Below are 18,933 nucleotides of genomic sequence, written 5' to 3' on the forward strand. Positions count from 1 at the left end.
TATTCAGATGACAGATTAAAGTGCAATGCTGAAACATTTTGAGAAACTTTTAATTTTGTAAGGAAATTATATGTTTAGCCTATTTAATAAAGTCTAAAGCAAAGTATAAATCAATAACTGATATCAGCACTGAGGTGGAATCACCATAGACGCTTTGCACAGCAAGACATGAAAAAAGAGTGTTATTAACAGCCCAGTAATAACTCACCTGGGTGGGTTGTGTTTTTCTTTTCTGTCAAAGCCCTTTTTTTTACTCTCCTTTCCTTAAAAGTAGGTATATCCATAACATATACCTGTCCCCATATGTTCTTTTTTTTTTTCCAAATACTCCTCCTTTCAACATTTAGTGCTCATTCGCAGCCTGACTGAAAACATTAATAACAACAGAAGGCCTCTGCTGCTTTCAGTGAGTTTTGGATGAGATTCATGCTTACCTTGGATGCTTGGCACAGCACTGCCAAAGCACCAAGGGATTCATAATACAGGGTAAATACAGAGGGCCTCTTGCTTTGTCTATGCTGGTAAATGTGATCGCAACTGTTCTCTGGCCCTGAGGCACGTGGTAAGAGACCCACGTCTATGCTATTACACTTTCTTGCCCTCCACAGCAGAGAGGCTGCATTCAAGTTGTCTGCTGGGAATAGTCCCAGGGCTGTGCCATTTCCTGAGCCATGCCCAGATCTGCCTGGAAGGGAGCCAGCCTGCCAGGTCCGAAACCACGCCAGGGACCGCGCAGAGGACTGAGCTGCCATACCCAGGACATTGCCTGGCACTGCCTCATTTCCTAAAACAGGCAGAGCCCTTCACCTTGACAGCACTAGTTACCACAATCAGAAATGAGTGGTGAATATTAAGTCCATCTCAGGAAAAAAAGGAAAAAAATGGAAGAAGAGCAACCTCAAACCAGATGGGGCACTGAACTGTTGTACAGTTCTGCTGAGGCCACATTTAAAAGTTTCATCCTGACTGTATGGGGACAGCAGGTTTTCCCTACTTTTGCTCTAGTGTAAACGGAAGTCATATACCCTTCTTGATCTGATTTGACTTGTATCTGGACCATTCTTTCAAGGCACACGTTCCTTTTCATTAATTAAACAGAGAGCTAAGGCTGAGTTCCCAGCTGAGGAATTTCAGTGCCACAAGCTAGGCAGGATGTATCTAGGTCCTAAAGTAGAAACAATCTTTGTCCTGGTCAACAAAAACACCAACCCCATAAAACAGAAATCACAAATATTACAGAAAAAGCTTAAAAGCTTTGCCATAAAGGATCAAAACCTACAGAAATATAGAAAACATGTAATTATGGAAATAAATATGTGAAAAAAGGGGGAAATAGTTCCCCTTCTTATCATTTAATGGCTTTAATAAATGCCAGGATAATGTCAAACATTATTTCTTCATTTATGGAAAACATGATTTTCTGTAACCAATAATCAATATATGGTTTTAGTTATCAAGATCCACAGCTTTTCACACTTTATTAGCAACTATGAAATCTGGAAAACATACATTCTGGCAGATAAACTGACGTGATACAGGAGGAGAAGCTTTTTGTACCTGGGCTACCATGAATCTAAAAGCTAAATAGCTTGATTTCCTTGAAACCTGTGGCTGGCATCCAGCAAAACGGAGATTTCAAATCAAGCAGTTTGTCATTGTACATGTGAATAAGAGACAACTGATGGATCCTATTAACCAGCACATGAAAGACAAGACTTTGCAGATGTCAGGGATTCCTGATTTGTGCTCTCGCTCTTTCTTGGGAGAGTCAGGAATACACTGAATCCTAGTGGCCAAGCCTGAATATTTGTTACATTTACTGTGGTAAGTGGACATTGTGAAATGAGAAAGAAAAAAAAAAAAGATAGTGACGGCAGAAATTATGCAGATATTTTTTGATGAAGGAAAGGGAGAGGAAGGTTAAACAAGAACAGGCCATTTTATTTTGGCTCAAGTGTTTACCACTGTGTTTTGTTGCACCTTGACAATTGCACTTGGCATTTCCTGTTTTTCTCCGCCTGTTGAGACATTCCTTGTTCGTGGCATTTGCTAGCTACCCTCAGCACATGTTGTCTTGGGTGTCCTTTCGCTGGATAAATGCATATTGCTTCAGATTAGTTCAGTTTACCCACGTGAAGTCACACTGTGACCTGCTGTAGCATGACTGTTTACTTTGTCTGCTGAGAGCTGGAGGCAAACAGATGCATCTTATTTGCTGAAAGAAATGGAGCAGGATGAAAACTGTCAAGACAGGATTCCCCCAGCCTATTAGCATGTACTGCCTGTCTCACCCTCATAGCTGTGCTGCCGGCTGCTGCTGCCGTCAGAGGCAATAATTATTCATTGATTTATTTCACCTCACAAAGCCTGCCCTTACAGCAGCAATTGTCTAGGATTTCAGCCTGCAATGATGCTCCTAGGCTAGGCAGCAATGAATTTGTACTGTCGCTTCCAGCACCCTTTCTCTCTGAGCTGTGTGAGTGGAGCTATCAGACGGTGTGACAAGCCACTCCAGAAGCTGCATTCGTCAATGGAGCAGGGAAATACAGAAACAGACCACTTCTTTGCTCTGGGAAGCTGCATTCACGAAAGCTCCGTATGAACACTGGAAAGCAAAGAGAGATGCAGGCAATGAAGAACATCAAGGGACAAAACTCACACTGCTGGAGGTAAAGAGTTCCTCTGAGGAATATTGTGTGAGTGTGGCACCGATCAGCCAGAGTTCAGAAGATAAGGGTGGTAGTGAGAAGGAAGTCACTGAAGCGACTGCAGAAGCTCCTAGGTCTGCTTCAGCCCTTAAAGAACCATCAGCTCAATCACTTCACAGCTATAGAAAGTATAGACCTAGAACAGAAAGGTTTCTTCTGCTTTCTACTCTGATGGACTTGTGTTGGTGGGAAAATAGTGCTCTTATTTTACATTTATTTCAGTGACAATCGTTACAAGCTACGAACCTCTTCCTCCTTCCTAGAAGTAATGTTAGAGACATCTCTGGGCCACGTAGGCTTTCAGAGTTGGTGAGGGAGACAGAGAACACAAGTGCCTTCTTTCCCAGTCTGGATGACTCCAGATTATTTGAATTAGGCTGCTTCCCAACATGAGACGAAGAATACTGCTGCTGAAGTGGAGAAAACAGCCTTCTTAAATACTGGTAATGGATGAAGAATATCTGGACAGGCTGCCATTTCTCCTGCTTGATAGCAGCAAGAACTGGGAATATCTTTTTAATGCAGCAGGTGTGTTACAGTCCAGCCAGTGCACGTGTGTCAGAGACCGGGGATTTCATTCACCCCATCTTCTCTAGGAGCTGCTCTCTGCAGGCCTTGCTGAGGTCTCTTACTAACCCAGAGGGCAAGAAGGAGGGCAGCATTGCTCAGGACAATTTCCTGCCTTAGGAGAAGCATTTCTTCCCTCCATGTTCCCATGTTCCCTACCTTTTAAAGTCTAATATGGAAAAAAGTAGCTGATTTTACTCTGTAATAGTTTTGTTTACTGTTAGGTGTGTTGATTGGCTGACCAAAGAGTCTATTTCTTGTGTTTGTGTGGTTAATAAACTGCTGGTGTGCTGGAAAAGGAGGCGGCAATTTGGTAAGAAACACAGCTTCCCTTTTTTAAACTGTTTTCTTCTAACTAATGTGGATGCAGCAGTTCTTTTTGAAGGCAGACATTTAAGTTTGTTTACGTTTGTGTGTGGTATCTCAGTAACAGAACAGCCATTACTGCTGGGCTTTAGCTGCTGTTGGAAGGAATTATCTGATGAGACACTGTCTCAACCTTCCTCCCCCTCAAACACAGTTGCAAATATTGTAAAAATAAACAAACAAAAAACCCCAAACAAACAAACAGACAGGGATTTGCTACTGCCAACAGCATCACATCAGTTCTATTTACTTTTCCCACAGAATACTTCTACAGAGATTTTTCAGGATCTCTCTCATACCAGCTCTGGCATTGACTGCAATGCAGAAGTCTCAGCGTTAAGTGACTACGCTGGGCCGATAAATTGTTTGAGCAGATCCTGAGGGACAATCCAAGGAATAGTTTTGGATCACCGGTACTGTAATCCTGCCCACCAAACAGGGACAGCTATTCTGGAAAACCTTTCGGACAACATTCCCAATTTGCTTTTGAAGTGAGCTTCTAAAATAAAAAGTGAATTTAGACATTTCTTTAGCTTGTTTTTAAGTTCATTTTGAAGGGATACAGTGATGGTCAGTGACACATCTATGAACCTCAAAGTAAGAACATATGGCTATCACAGATGCAGTATGATAAGCATCCATACTGCGCACAAATATAGCCAACCTGTGGCTAAAACCTGCCACTACATACTACTAGTATGTCAACATCATACTGCAACCAGTTCTTAAGGAAAGAGCTAAAAGAAATAATGAAATGTTGAACTTCAGGTCTAATTTTTTCATATGCTTTTTCTTTTAAAAATTGCACCACACAAAGGATAAAATTCATTTTCATGTTTTTCATTTCAAAATAGAGTGAAAACTCAAGCCCAAAGACCACTGAACTTGAAGGTTTCTTTATTTTCCCAATCACTAGTGGGCCTAGGGAGAAGACAGATGCCCCAAACTGCTACTCCTACTTCCAGTGCTCCACTACCAAACCCTCTCCTACCCTCCCAACAGCAGAGCACAGTGGGGTGGAGAGACCATGAGGGTCAGGGCACCCTCATGTTTATCACCCAGTCTTTTTCCCAATCTCTTTCCAACTGTCTTCCCTTGCTTCTCCATCCAGGCCCACAAAATGCCAGTGCTGGAACTGGAACACAATCCACACACGTGGGTCTATGGAGTTTCATGGTGAGCTGCACGAGTCCTCTCAAGAACTTTGGGTCATCATTGAGGGGCGGGAGTTTGCATCGTCACAACTGCATTGCTCTTGGGTACCTGAGCCAGCGAGTTTAGAAGCAGCTTGTTTTGTTTATAACACATCTTTGGTTGCTGTGTAGACATACTGCTAAATGGCAACCTGATCAGTGTTGAAATGGCCACTGCTGAACTTATCTAGGTCCAAAAAAACCCATCAACACATTGAATTGTTAACATTTCCAGTAAGAAAAATTTCAGCATGCTTGAGGCAAATCATTTAATACTTTCCAAACATTTCTGAAAGACTGGATATGAAAGAATATTTATTTCTGCACAGAATTTCAGAATGCTTGATTTTTCATTTCAGGACAAAACAAAAATAAATGTCACAATCTTGACATTTTCTGTGAAATGCAATTATTGTTCTCTACTGAGGCTCTATGCAAAAGACGATTTAATGCTGAGATGGACATAAATAAGTTAAAAGCATCTGAACAGCTTTCTCAATCAAGTTGAGAATTTAATTAGAGACTTTCACTAAAATGAATGTTCCAATTTCATTCTCCATTATGTCCCGAATACCCGTAGCCCTGTAAAATCAAGTGATACGATGTTTACAGCCAAATAGACATATTCTTGGTTGGAATCAGGAACAGAAGTGTGCTACAATTCAATTTCTTTGCTCTCTCAGATGTGGCTAATTTCTCACAGTATGCACCTTTGGTTTACAATTAGTGATGTCGTGGTTCTTAAACAAAGTACTTTGTGGTTCTCCATCTTGGATCACAAATAAAAAATACTGAAGACTGTTTGCTATTTAAAGCAGCCCACAACACTTTTAGTAATGAGATAACTTCCTGAACCAGTGCTGAATTTGGAACAATGATGTTGCATCAGATGGTGAAGACATTGTTATGAAAATAATAACCCTGTAAATGGCTACCTGAATGATCAAAGTCACTATTAAAGGTAGGATATTTCTAAAATCTATGGGCTTGAAATGCACTAAGCTGAACCAGTATGGTGTGGTTATTGTGCTCCAGTATCAGAGAGGATGAAGGAGACACAAAGTAAATCCAACCCAGTGGAAAGAAAGCAAAAAGAATCAGTAATTTAAAAGGAATGCCAGCAGTTCTCAGAAACGAACCATGTAAAGAAACAGAAAAGTCTGTGTAGTCACTTCTGCTCAGCTTCCTTCCTGTTAAGCAGTGACTAGGTATGAACACAAGAGAGCCTGTACTGGGTCAGACCAAGGGTCTGTCTCCTCCAGGATTCTCTTCTGACAGCTGTAGATACTTACAGTATAAGATTGTGTAAAAAATGAAGTGGTATTTCACGTGCAATCCTGGGGCTGCACAGCCTCCTCCAACCTCTACTTGACTGGATATAGACTTTGGAAATGTGTGGAGTAGTGTTAAGGATTTGATTTTATTTGCAATACAGGCATTTAAAATGCAAAATAAATATAGTAAAGGTTTGTGACAATATCCATTCTTTTTTCACCTGAAATATAAATGAGACTTAATTTCTTCTTCTAATAATCTTCAGGTTAAAATCATTTATGGTAATCACACACAAAGTTGCTATTCCATGTCAGAACAGAAAACCAAAGCAAATTACACTGTAAGGCTATAAGAGCAAACAGTGAAGTTAATCAGGAAGAGAAATGCTACAGTGAAAAAAAAAATCATCATAATAGAAACCCCAAGAACTCTTCAGGGGTAAAATATACTAGTTTTCAGAGATTCTGAAATGGAAAATTGTTCTTAGTATATTGTGTTTATCCTAAAACAACAGATGTTTTTTGTGAGAAATTATCCAGATAATGGCAGATTTATAAGTGAGGAGAAGACTGCAGGTTAAGGTGGTAACTTTCGGGCAGTCAAAAAGTTCATAGACATTCTGCAAACAGGAATGGAAGCTACTTTCTTTAGACTCTTCTGACTCCCTTTTGCTGCTGCAGTAATGCAAACCACAATTATTTCCTCAGAAAAACCATCCAGCATGGGCTGGATGGCAACCATATTGCCAGCAGTTCTGTCTCCTCCTTTGTAATTTTCTGCATAGGGCATCTATGGCTTAGCCAAGGATGGGCCTTTTTTATGACTCGCATTAAACTCTTACTAGCAGTGCTTTGGCTTTCTCCTGCTTTTCTGTATCTACTGCAAGAGATTCAGACTGAGTGCTGCAAGTAGTCCACAGTGAATCAGAGAGTGATGACTCTCCTGTGTTTAGATATCTAATCTGAAAATTAGTCAGAGAAAGTCACCCTCACTCCCTGGCAATTAAGGCAATTATATAAACAGATATGAATCTCCTTCTGAGAAGTACTGTGAACTTAATTCATTAAAGTTTTAATGCTTTGAGAATTTTACTTGAAAGATGTGCTAGAAGTCCAATGCCTCATGTAATCATTCCTCCAGCATTCACAGGTAAAAGATAAAAGTTGAAAGCACAGCTTTCTGTATTACTCATGTTTTGTAAGTTGTTAGCTCTTGCCACAAAGAAAGTGAAACTATTACATTGTATCAATATAATATAGGAATAATGAGATGCAGATATGAATATTATCTTTATTAAGTTGCTTAAGAGGAAAAACTGAGTGGCTTAGAGGATAAGGGACTGGGATTTCATCGCAGAAACCCCAGTGGGGATTTAATTTGCAATCCATTGTTAAGACGTTAGCTGCACAATAGCTCACTCTAATCTGCTGGTAGAGGGAAATTATTTACTAGCTGTCAAAGGGATACCTGCCTTTGGCAGGACAGTACTCCCCATACATACACATTAAATCCTGTTACTTTCCAAGTTCGAGCCAATTTCAATAAAGAGTATTTGGCAAGCTTTAGTCCCAACTAGGTACGTCTATATATCTCTAGAATTTGCCAGTTGTAACTATCTTTCTGTGACTTATAGTGCTTAAACTGGAGAATGTGGAATAATTCACTGATATGTGAAGCTACCTGCCTTGGAAATACCTCCCTTAGGAAGTACGTAAAGAAGGGATTCATACAGTTAATGGAAATTGGGCAAACATTTGAACAGGATCGATATTTTGTTAACAGTCTAATGTTTGCAGGCCTTTTCTGTTGTTACTATATAAATTAGTAAACTGTTTCGGAAAGAAAGGAAAGAAATTACTCCTCCATACTGAAGAATGTATGGACTTGCATATACAGATCTACTTGTATTGAAACAGTAACGATAATTCACAAAACTTGGAAGCCTATACTTTGATGACCTATATAAAGGAAAAGTCTTCCTAATTTTATTTCTTAGGCACCTAAATCTGGGGTTGCAAGTTTGCACATTTTCTTTTACTCAGACACAGAAGTCAAGCATCCATGCCAATCTTTTCTCAAGAAGCAGGAAGGAGAGAAGCATTAAGTCTTTATCAGAACAACCTGATGGTAAGGAAATTCATCCAGGTTAAAGGAAAATCCTTTCCCTTTAGAATCCACGCGAATGCTCACTCTGCCAATCTGAGCATAGATGATGGGCTAGGAATTATTCCATCTTTTGTTCTGAAGCTGCAATGATTCCCCTTTGCATGGAATAATTTAATATCAACTGTACCAATCAAGAGAAATAACACTACAACCTAGCAATCGTCTGTGTCGAGGAAAAGAAAATTCTGTCCTTGCCCCACAAATATTTAATATGAAATGCTTAAATATGTAATTGTCTCTTCCTTATTTAAGGAATGTCTTATATGTTGAACAGTTAAAAGTATTTGTACATTCTGCTAGAGACTGTGGGTTTGTGATTAAGGCGTTCAATTTGGTTTCATGAAGTCCAGTTTCAAATCTAAGGTCCTGTCTAGAAATACCTGAGTAGGGCCTCTGCAGATGACCATTCAGTTTCTATTTGTCTTGCAAGCTAAAGTTTTTACTTCTAGAAATCAGGGACAATAGAAGAAAAGGGTGTGTCTATTGTTGCTTATCTGCACTCAAGTCTCATTTTATATGGAGTAAAAGGAAATCCCTGTCTAACAATACAGCTGTAGCTTCAATGACAACTCTTTTCAACCTTGGAGAAATCACTTTATCTCAGTTCTCACCTGTTACAGTTTTGCTTATTTAAACTATAAGCTCTGCAGAGCAGAAAACTTCTCCTATTACATGTAAAGTGTTTTGCAAGAAATAGCATACTATATGATCTTGATCATTGCTTGAACCAGTGGCTGCTACTGTTGTATAAAAAAAATGGCCAGGCCAGGTCACCAGGTAATGAAAATTGTTGCCATTTGATTATTTTTTTGTTGCCTGTGTGAAAGAAGAGTGCTCTCAGTTCAGTTCACAATAAGTTTGCAGTCCATCAGAAAACCACGAATCCATTCTATTGTAATTCTGGATGATCATTTCCCACGGAGAGGTCAGGAGCCAAGAGGACATCAGTGTTCTCAGGCCTTGAAATTACTCCTCCAGGCAAGAGGGAGGCATGTTGGGGGATCTGTCTGTATTGCACTTTTATTGGCAAGGAGGCTTTTATCTCAAAGGCTGATGATCCCATACAGACACTTATTGATTCCCGCAGCTAACTCTCCTTGACTTCAAAATGGCCCACAATTTTACTTTCTGGTTTTAGTTAAGGTTGTTGGTAGGTCATAACTTATAGAAATAAAGGAAATTGCACATTACAGAGTGCTGCTCTAGGCCATGTCTTCAATTTTAATGAATTTCTATTAAAATTAATTTAATTTTTTCTTTACCATATAATTTCCTATAAATAAAATACTACAAATGACAAAAAGAAGAAATGGAAGAGTATTCCAGGAGCTTAATATGAATTAGGCAATAGGTGGTAAAAAATCAGAGGGTAAGATGTGGACAACTTCTAGTTTTACATAACAGAGTCCACTTTGCTGATTGCCACCTTATTGCTTTGCATCAGAGGTTAAATAAAAGATTTTTTTTTCCAGCTGTTACCCTAGAAATGAACTGAACACATGAAGTACATGAAAAAAGGCAAATTGTAAAAACACCCACATACATTCACCTGTATTTCTTTGTTACTTTCAATCCATCTGCTCATCATTGAACTATTCATACGTAACCGCACTTAGTATTATACAGTAGCTTCCTAGTTCATAAAATATTGATTCAGGTTTTTTATCGTATATCTTTCTTGAACTTTGATCTTTCATACTTAGTGCTGCCTTGATGAAATATTCAGAAGTACAACATTTTCCATGTGAAAGGTAAATTTAGAGTTTTCATATGGTAGCCTCTGTTAATGCACTAGCTTCAACCCACAGGACACCCAAGCTGAACTCTGTCTTGGTCACATTTAGTTGAAAATTGAGTTTGCAAAAATCCTCCATCCCAAAGAAATTTTTTTTTTAAGGTAAAGGTCAGTTTTGTGACTTGGTTGGAGTAGGCTTACCACACTTCCTCACCAGGTATATTGAGGGAGCCTGGAGAAGATACATCCAAAGAGCTGACTTTAATACTTCCCAGCAGGTAAAATGTATTATCTATATAATAAAACAAGACCCTCAACTTAAAAAAAAAAACCAAACCAAATGTATTACCTATATAATAAAACAAGACCCCCAACCTGAAAAAAAGAAAAAAAAAAGACAAAAGCTCCATTCTACTATAGGCATTGAATGTTATCAAGTAATTTTGCCACAGCAAGCAAAACTACTGCAACATCTCCTTTACAAATTTCATCAATCCATATACTCAGAATAACAAACAAGGCGTTCTCCTGAGGTTGAGAACTGATGAAGTCTCAGTTCATAGCTCATGGCTGATTGAATTCAGCATCTAGGAACATGCAAGGTCTGTGTAAACCTTTTCCAAGGTCTGGAGGACTTATGAGGGTTCTGTCCACCACAGTTTCTCCCGGTATAAGTCTCTTGTCTCCACCTAACCACTAACTTTCATGAAACCTGTAGAAACTCAGTTTTGAGACCTTTATCTCCTTGTTGTATTTGGTTAAAAGGGGTTTTGGCTGAAGGGTGCCAAGATTCATAGGGACAGAGAGATAGGGTGGCACACAGACAGACATACACATATCCACACTAAGCACAAACTTCTGTTCTATTACAGCTGCATAAATCAGGATATGATACCGAAATCATTAGAACAATACATATTTAAGAAAATGGTCAATGAATAAGAAGATAATCTATCTTGTTCTCTACTGTTTTGTTTTATATTTCAAAAATAGGACTTCATATTGCCCATTTTAAATACGCTCCACACAGCTCTTGTTTAAGGCAAGCCTTTTGGACAGACAGAAGTCAAGAAGCAGAGAAAACAGTCTAGAGGTTTTATCACTCTGAACTTTAAATTCAGAAAATTTTGTGTTTGGGAGATGCTACTAAGGAGAGAAGTTTCTGTATACAGTGCACTGACTATTTTCAATAGGAGACTTTTTTTTTTAATAAGAAAAGTAATGTGAAGACTGGAGTTAGTGTTGTAATTCCTATGCAGAACCGGGATTTACTTCAACTTTAATCACTTAGAAGTTACAACTCTACCAGTCTAATCATCTAGGTTTTCCTTATACCCAATGGAGAAAGATATATGGGAGGAATTAAACTCTCCAAATGACTGTCTCTTTGTAGTCTAAGGATTCGATGCCTACATATCGAACTTTTAGATGGACAAAGTTAGGTCAGAAGCATCTCACCCTGACAGAGCAGCTAATTGAATCTGTTAACATCAGGATTAATTTTCAGTATTCCTAAGATCCATAGATTTGTTCCAGTAACAACATTAAACCCTTTATTACCTGGACAAGGCAAATAATTAAGTGACAATGTCTGAGGACTGTGGTCTCAAAAACCTTTAGCAAAATGGCAAGCTTTGCTTCTTTTTACAGTTGGCTTTTGCACTAGATATAAAAGACGTTTTCCAGTTGCCAGAAAGCCAGGATACCAAGTAATCTCTGGGTATGTGCATAAGTGTATGTAAATGACAGGAAAAGTAAGAATAAAAGGATAGAAAAGGGAAATAAATATAGTTTGCTGCAGGACTCTGTCTCAGCTTTATGTAGGACAATAATAATGGCTGTATCAATAAATGGAGAATATCATGGAAATGAAATAATGAAACCTTAAAAGAAAGTCTTCAAATTAAAGTACATGTTATCTGCCAGACACCTAGCCATATATTTCATTCAAAGCAGTTCTATAGATTGATACCATAAATTCATTTTCACATGATGTAATATCTGTGCTTATTTTACTGAGACTGCTGGAATGTTAAAAATGATCCATTTAAATTTGTGTCATAGAAACATTTTGGTAAAAGAAAAGTTGACATCTCAGAGAAAACCTGAAGACCTATAATTTTTATATGCAATGTATTTTCTATATCTGTTTCTTATGACAACAACAGGTCTTTCTTTAAAAAAAAACAGACGGTGGTTTTGTTTTGTATTTTTACCTACTCTATCAGCTTCCAATGTAAGAAAGTTTTGGTGCAGAAGAACTACAGTATACAGAAGCACAGAGATTTGTCTTACCTTCTGGCTCCCTGATCTTACGTCCTGCTGCAGATTTTCGTAGCACACTCCGTCCTGAGTTGAACAAGCTAGTTAACTCATCAAGGGGACTGGTCAATGACCTTGAGTTTGTAGGGCTGTATGGAAATGAAGATGATGAATTTGAGTTCAATTTCCTGTGATCTGCTCTTGCCACCTTTGGGGAGTAAGGCAGTTTGGAGAATGGAGAAGATGAGCATCCAAGTTGAGCAGGATTTGGTCTCTGAGGTACTTTTGACAGATCTGAGTTTTTACCTGTTTTCCCTGTGTTAATCAGAAAACTTGCGCAAGTCTCTGGAGGAAATGCAAAATGCGTGGAAGCCCGGTAGGAAACAGGAGGTGGTACAGGAGGAGGGGGTGGTGGGAGAGGAGGAGGCGGAGTGGAAGGAGGAGTCACTTTGCTGGAAACGTTGAACACAACCAAGCCTGGAGATGCTGGTCTTTCATTCTCCCCTTTCTGGCTTTTGGAGTACTGTGGTGATAATGGACTTGAGCCTTCTGACTGCACAGGGTATTTTAGGTTGGTTTCCAAGACAGGAAGCTTTTTGACTTCTAGTGGCGTTAGAGGTGATTCATCAGAAGCAGGTGAACATGTGACAGGGGTTGGAGGAAATACAAGAAGTGGTGGCCTGTGGGGGAGCAAGTTAGGGAAAGGGGCAGGAATGTCACATGAGTCTTTATAGATCAAAGCCGCTTGATTGTTTCCATCCAATGTTCCATCTTCAACATTAACATTTTTTTTGTTTTCAAACAACAGAGGAGGAGATCCAGTCACTACTGGAATTATTCCATTACCATTGCTTCCTTCTTCTGGTAGAAAATACTTCATTTCTTCGTATACAGACTCTCCTTGTTCTGGGCTTTCTGCTTCAGCAGAACTGTTTTTCATCGCATTCCCTACCATTTCAATATAGACAGGCTCATTTTCCTCCTCTTCTTGTGACATATAGAGACTCAACACTCCATGTTGTGGCCCATCAGCAGAAGCTGCTCTCTGTACTGTCACAGTGTCGTAGACACCTGGTTTAGCTACTGTGCTTGCCTGTTTTACATCCCCAGGCTTCTGGCCAGGTATTTCTTCGTAAGAGCCACTAAGTTTCGTATTGGGACTTCGTTTTGGTTTTCTGGGTGGTATTTTTTTCATGGTACTATAGTCATCGCTGTGTGGCCTTGGACGGGTCAGTACTAGGAAAGTGAAAAAGGTCTGTGTCATTAAAAGATCAAAGTCATTTTTTTCTTTCACAGGTCTAAGACTTTAAGCCTTCAAATGTTGCCCATATAGTTTTACAATGAGCAGCAGTCACATACACAGGGATTCAGTCGAAAGTATAAATATTTCAAGGAAAGAAATGCAGAACTTTCAGCTTCCAAACCACAAGCCTTTGCTGCTCAGGCATATAATCTGTTTTGGTAATCTCTACTGCCACTAAAAGATGAGAACACCTGAGGAGGTATCTTTTGAATCCAAATGTTCACTGCAAGGTCTGTAACACATGGAAATATATGCTTGCTATTTCTTCTGCCCCAAGGGAGAGGGGCAAACTTAACTCAGAGTTTCAGCATGGTGCTACTTTGACACCATGTTTTTGCCAGTAACTGAAGTATCCCCCTTTTATGTAATATCTATAAAACTATAATTATAGGCAGATATTATGTCTATCTCTTCTTCTTTTGTACTGTGGGTGTGGAAATAATTTATAAAGTTAGGGAATCCCATAGCCTAAGGGCAATTCCCCAACCGAGTATACAGTTAACTAAGCTAGATGCCTTTTCACAGCCTCCAGGCATGTATGGAATGGAGAGACTAGATACCTAGGTGATTGGTCTTTTAAGATCAAAATCAGAGCTGGTTTTGGACAAAGACTCAGGAACTGACATAATTCTTGGAAAATGAGTATATGTCAGGGAAATTGGACCTATTGTTTCATATGTATGAGAAGAATTCGAAAGTTGTTTCGTGAGCATATACAAGCATTTGTGTTAAGACCACACATATGTATATAAATTGCCATTCTTTCAAAAACTTGTGCTAGAGCTTTTTGGTTAAATCAGTCATCTCTTGCAGAGCTGGGCACAGAAGGTCAAAACCCATGACAGAGCTCCTTAAGCCATACTAGTTTAAAAGTATATATGACACAGTTCATCTCTCCTTACGCAGAGCTTGAACGAGCAAAGAAGAGGTTAAGAAAAATGGACTTGCATCTAATGAACTGGACATGAGAACAGTAATTATTTTGCAAGAGGGAGCTGCAAAGGTTTCTGCAGGATTAGAGAATGGTTATACGTAACTTTAAAGCCAACCTGAAGGATCTTCCCTGATGAGCCTAGAGGATCCTTTACACAAAGCATGACACGTCAGGCTTATCAAGGAAAAGCAGAATGCATTCCTCCCCTTCCTCTTCTACTTGTTCATTTGAAGGGTGAAGGAGAATAGAACAACTGAACTCAAAACCATTCTATATGCACTATAATGCATTGAGACACTTTGGGACTTTCATAGCACTTTTCTTCTAAACAAAAAATTCACTGTGAGCCAGTTTTGGCACAAACATAAACCACTGAATGCATAAGTTATTCATGTGACCATAGAAAAAAAGTAGGAGAAAGTTTAATGTTTAACTTAGTGAAATTCAACATTTGAGCATTCTGCTTTAGTGATGCAAGGTATTCTAACATACAATTGAAAAGATGAAATGAAATGGTCAGTGGGGCAAAATACCTCAAGTTGACAGAGATCATTTGTCTCTAGAGGGAGTTCTGCAAATAGGTTTTGGCAATTAAGACACATGAGTATTATTTGCTGATTTGGAAACAAATGACAAATTGACTGCTTTTATTTACTGCCACTGAAATATTTCAGGGAAGCGGGACTTTTCAAAGGCGCTTGACTGTGTTTAAAAGGATCAAAGTGAAAAGAATAAATCAATAACCTAGAGTAACATTTGCGACTGTTTCTCCCTTTATGCCTAACCTTCATTAGCGGTTTCCTTAGAAGCTGCCGACAAACAAGCACTAACAGCTTCGTACGAAGCGCTCAGTCGTGTGTTGGGGTCCCTCTTTGGTTTGGGAGGAGGCTGTTTCCTTGGTGATGGCAGGCTATTGCTATCGTCCATGCTGAACACAGAGTGCAGGGAGGGGGATCTGATGGATGACCCAGCCGCAGAATGTACCAAGCCGTCCACTACCATGGGGACAGGGACGGAGCTGGAATGAAAGTGCTTAGGCGTTCGACAGCCGGCAAAGCTGTCCTCAGAGACCTTCCCACCCTTGTCTTCAGCTCTGAAAACACAGAAAAGAGCCCCAGATGCATTATTCAAGCGATAACAATGAACCTGTTCATGCAAACATAACAACAGCTTTTTGGTAAACAATCTCACAACTCCCCTGCTGTGTCGAGGGGATGTGTGTAGTAATCTTCTGACAAACAAATCCAGATCAAGCTGCTCGCTTTCTTCCATTTCCTGTTTCATGATAAATCAGGACACTGGCCCTTTTTCACACAAATGCAGCCTTCCTTAAGCAGTTTCATATTGTTGATCAGACATTCACTGAATACATTGTTCACACTTTGATTGTTACACACAATCAAAAGCTGGGTTTTCAATCTGAATGATAATTTCTGGGAAATCCATTTTAATAGAAAGTTACTGAGGCAGCAAATGCTGAGCCTTTATCATTATTTTCTAAAAAGACAACTATAAATTCTATTTAGATAATGCAAATCTCTAAAATATTAGATGACCTTTTTTAACCAGCTACATTGGCTGCTTGAACAAGTCCACCCAGACATCTATATATCTTCCTGTTTAAGCTTAATTATTATCATTTTAATAATATTGAACATGACATTATGCTTAGTTATTTCAGTTACAGTTTTGGAGTTTTACTTATTCCATTTTTTTTTCTTTTGTTATTTCAATACATATTGAGATATGATGTTTATCAGCTGCTTCCAACAAACGGATTTTTAACAAAAATTCTCCTAGCCTTTTGTTCCTCCAAAAATCAAAATGTTGAAAACCTTTTAACTTAGAGTGGTAATGTTTAGATAGAAGATGCCTATACCGTCATTTTACAAACAAATCCCCGAGCATTTGTTTTTTTAAATTGTATTTCTGCATGGCAAATCACCAGCAGAGCTGGAATTCATGGACAGGATATAGCCAGCTGCCCAAGTAGTAAATGAAATAGCTAAAGATGAAAGCAGGGTGCTCAGTGGATAATTTGTTTTCACTGTAATGTTTAATTACAGTCTTTCCTACAAAGGCATTTCCTTCAATATGTAATCACTGGGATATTTGAAGCTAATTAAGCAGATGCACTGCCATTTTCACTTTAATAAAAGTCACTGACAAAAGCAATGAAAGCAAAAGGAGTTGTTCTGGATGAAAATTAAGTTCCTATGGAAAAATAAACATTTATATGTCCAGCAAGTTATAGACACATTCCTGCTATAGACACATATCTATTAACTGCAAATGCTACCTCTGCCCATTCAGGTGTGTGAGAGAAAAGAGATCAGGGACTCAGTTCCTAGAGAAAGGCTCTCCACCATTTGCTGGATTTGTAAAATAGGCACTCCTGAAAACTGATGGGAGTCAAACGAAAAACATTTTCCTGGTTTTAAATAAGAGGAAAGAATCCTCCTCACAATCAATCAATCTAGTTCAATGCGTAATCAGGATTTCTTAGTCTGGACTTTATTGTATTTTAATGCCTTCCTAGCTGTTTTTCATTATCTTGACAATTTCCCAATGTTGGAATTCTAAGTAAGAGGATTTTTTTCTTTTGTTTGTTTCATCTGATGGAAGTTCAACCATAATCTATTTATCTTAGAATTAAAAAAAATATTTCTGTAAAAAATAAATGTCTCGGAGACTTGAGTAAGTTCCTATAAAGTTCAGTGTCCCCTGAATAGGATATAAGGGGTGTCCCTAACTTTCTAGACTTAATTACCTGATATACAGAAAAAAATAGTGTCTAACATTGATTTGGGTTGAGTATATACTTGAGAATCCTCTTGCAATTCCTCAGTCATTTCTGTGACTTTCTAAGCAGGGAAGGAAATCACTAAAACTGAAGAAATGCTTTAACTCTTCCCAGTAGATGTTTCCTCATCTTACCTTTTCTGGCCTTCTTCTGGTCTGTTTCTAGCCTCTAACTTTTCCCTGTGGTAAGCAGCGTTCATCTCATTGCGGAGCCGGTCATTTTCCCGAGCAATGTCAGAAGCATTTTGAATGACCAAGGCATCGTATGTTTTCAATCCCATGTCCTCAGCGTTCTGCAAGAAGCTTTTGACTGAGGTGACCTCTTGCTGTTTGATGCTCATCTTCTGCAGCAAGCGCTGGCGAGCTAGAAATCCTCTTATAACTACCATAACAGAAGGAAAAATTATGGACCAAAGGAAGACAACTAATTAATTAGTGAGTAACTTAATATTACTGTGTGTTCTGCTGTAAACATGAGCAAATAAGTTCAACCCACGTCTTACAAAGAACGAAAGAAGTGTGACGGCATATAACTAACATACTGAAATGGAACTCTTTCTGTTTTCTACTGTCAGTGCTTAGAATAAAGTAGTGATAGTACATTCACCCATAAATTTGAGCTATCACAACTCAAAATGTTTACTTTCACTGAGCATTATTTCTTATTACATTACACCTGGAAACTTGGATGTATGCTACCGATTGTGAAAGCATACATTTACACTGCAAAGGTCAAAAGATCATTTGTTTCAAAATAAAACCCTGAATAAATGATTGTTGCATTGAATGCAGTAAGAATTAAATGATTGTTTGGTTTTGGTCAATTTAAAAAAAATGCTTTAAATATTTCAGTGTACCTAAAAAAATATTAAAACTGACACAAGATTTTTTAATGAGATTTATAGACCTTTTGTTGCTCATTTCCTTTCAGCAAAAACAATCAGATTAATTTAATGCAAATTTCTCAAATATATCTGTGACATCATGTCTGAATTTTTCAGTTTAAAATTTGCATCTGCATTGCATCAGCTTTATGTATCTATTAGGCCTATTTTTCACACTCTTTGTGAGCCTTAGGTTGGGAGAAGATTTTGATGTATCTCCTATAACAGCTTTCTGTACTACTTTCCTATGTATGAACATTTATTACAACAAATTCTACTCAACCCAAATACCACCTAGTCCCCTGAATTTTCAGAAGTACCCAGCTGATCAGAAACACAAGGCACAGGAACCTCCGTGGCCATGATGTATTTGGCACCAAATTAATCACTCCATCTGCAACAGGGTGGTATTAGTATTCTCTGAGCATATGTTTTGGCTTAGAAGGAAGAGATACACTAACTAAAGGTGCTTTACTTCTGTTTGTTTTGGTTTGGGGTTTTTTTTGTTTGTTTGTTGTTTTTTTTTTAAGTTCCACAAGATCCTGATTCTTTCTAGCTCTGGAATAACTGCTGTGTACCTCATGGGGAAGAATCTGTTCTACAATTATTTGCCTGTTGCCTGAAATATTGTTGATTTTCAGTACATCGACTTACATGTATCAAAACCAGATCAAACTTCATCATTGCTTATTATGGTTACTCTCATTCTGGTCACTGAAAGTTTTTCATAAGTGAAGT

General features: G+C 38.6%; 1 protein-coding gene and 1 long non-coding RNA gene across 4 annotated transcripts in view; one reads left to right on the plus strand and one right to left on the minus strand.

Moving 5' to 3' along the window:
• MYO16 (myosin XVI) overlaps positions 1-18,933 on the minus strand; it is a 405,915-nt gene that overhangs the window by 36,347 nt on the left and 350,635 nt on the right. For all 3 annotated transcript variants that reach the window (XM_054807394.1, XM_054807387.1, XM_054807380.1), the window contains 3 exons: positions 17,447-17,693; positions 15,295-15,602; positions 12,306-13,508 (listed from right to left, as the gene is read on the minus strand). In XM_054807394.1, coding sequence (XP_054663369.1) covers positions 12,306-13,508; positions 15,295-15,602; positions 17,447-17,693 — 1,758 coding nt within the window. The remainder of the gene's footprint in view (positions 1-12,305; positions 13,509-15,294; positions 15,603-17,446; positions 17,694-18,933) is intronic.
• LOC129198297 (uncharacterized) lies at positions 2,434-17,596 on the plus strand. Its single transcript, XR_008574452.1, has 3 exons — positions 2,434-2,669; positions 4,753-4,817; positions 17,478-17,596. It is a non-coding gene; the product is annotated as an uncharacterized LOC129198297 (long non-coding RNA).

The sequence above is a fragment of the Grus americana genome, chromosome 1, assembly GCF_028858705.1.
Source record: "Grus americana isolate bGruAme1 chromosome 1, bGruAme1.mat, whole genome shotgun sequence".
Taxonomy (NCBI): Eukaryota; Metazoa; Chordata; class Aves; order Gruiformes; family Gruidae; genus Grus; species Grus americana.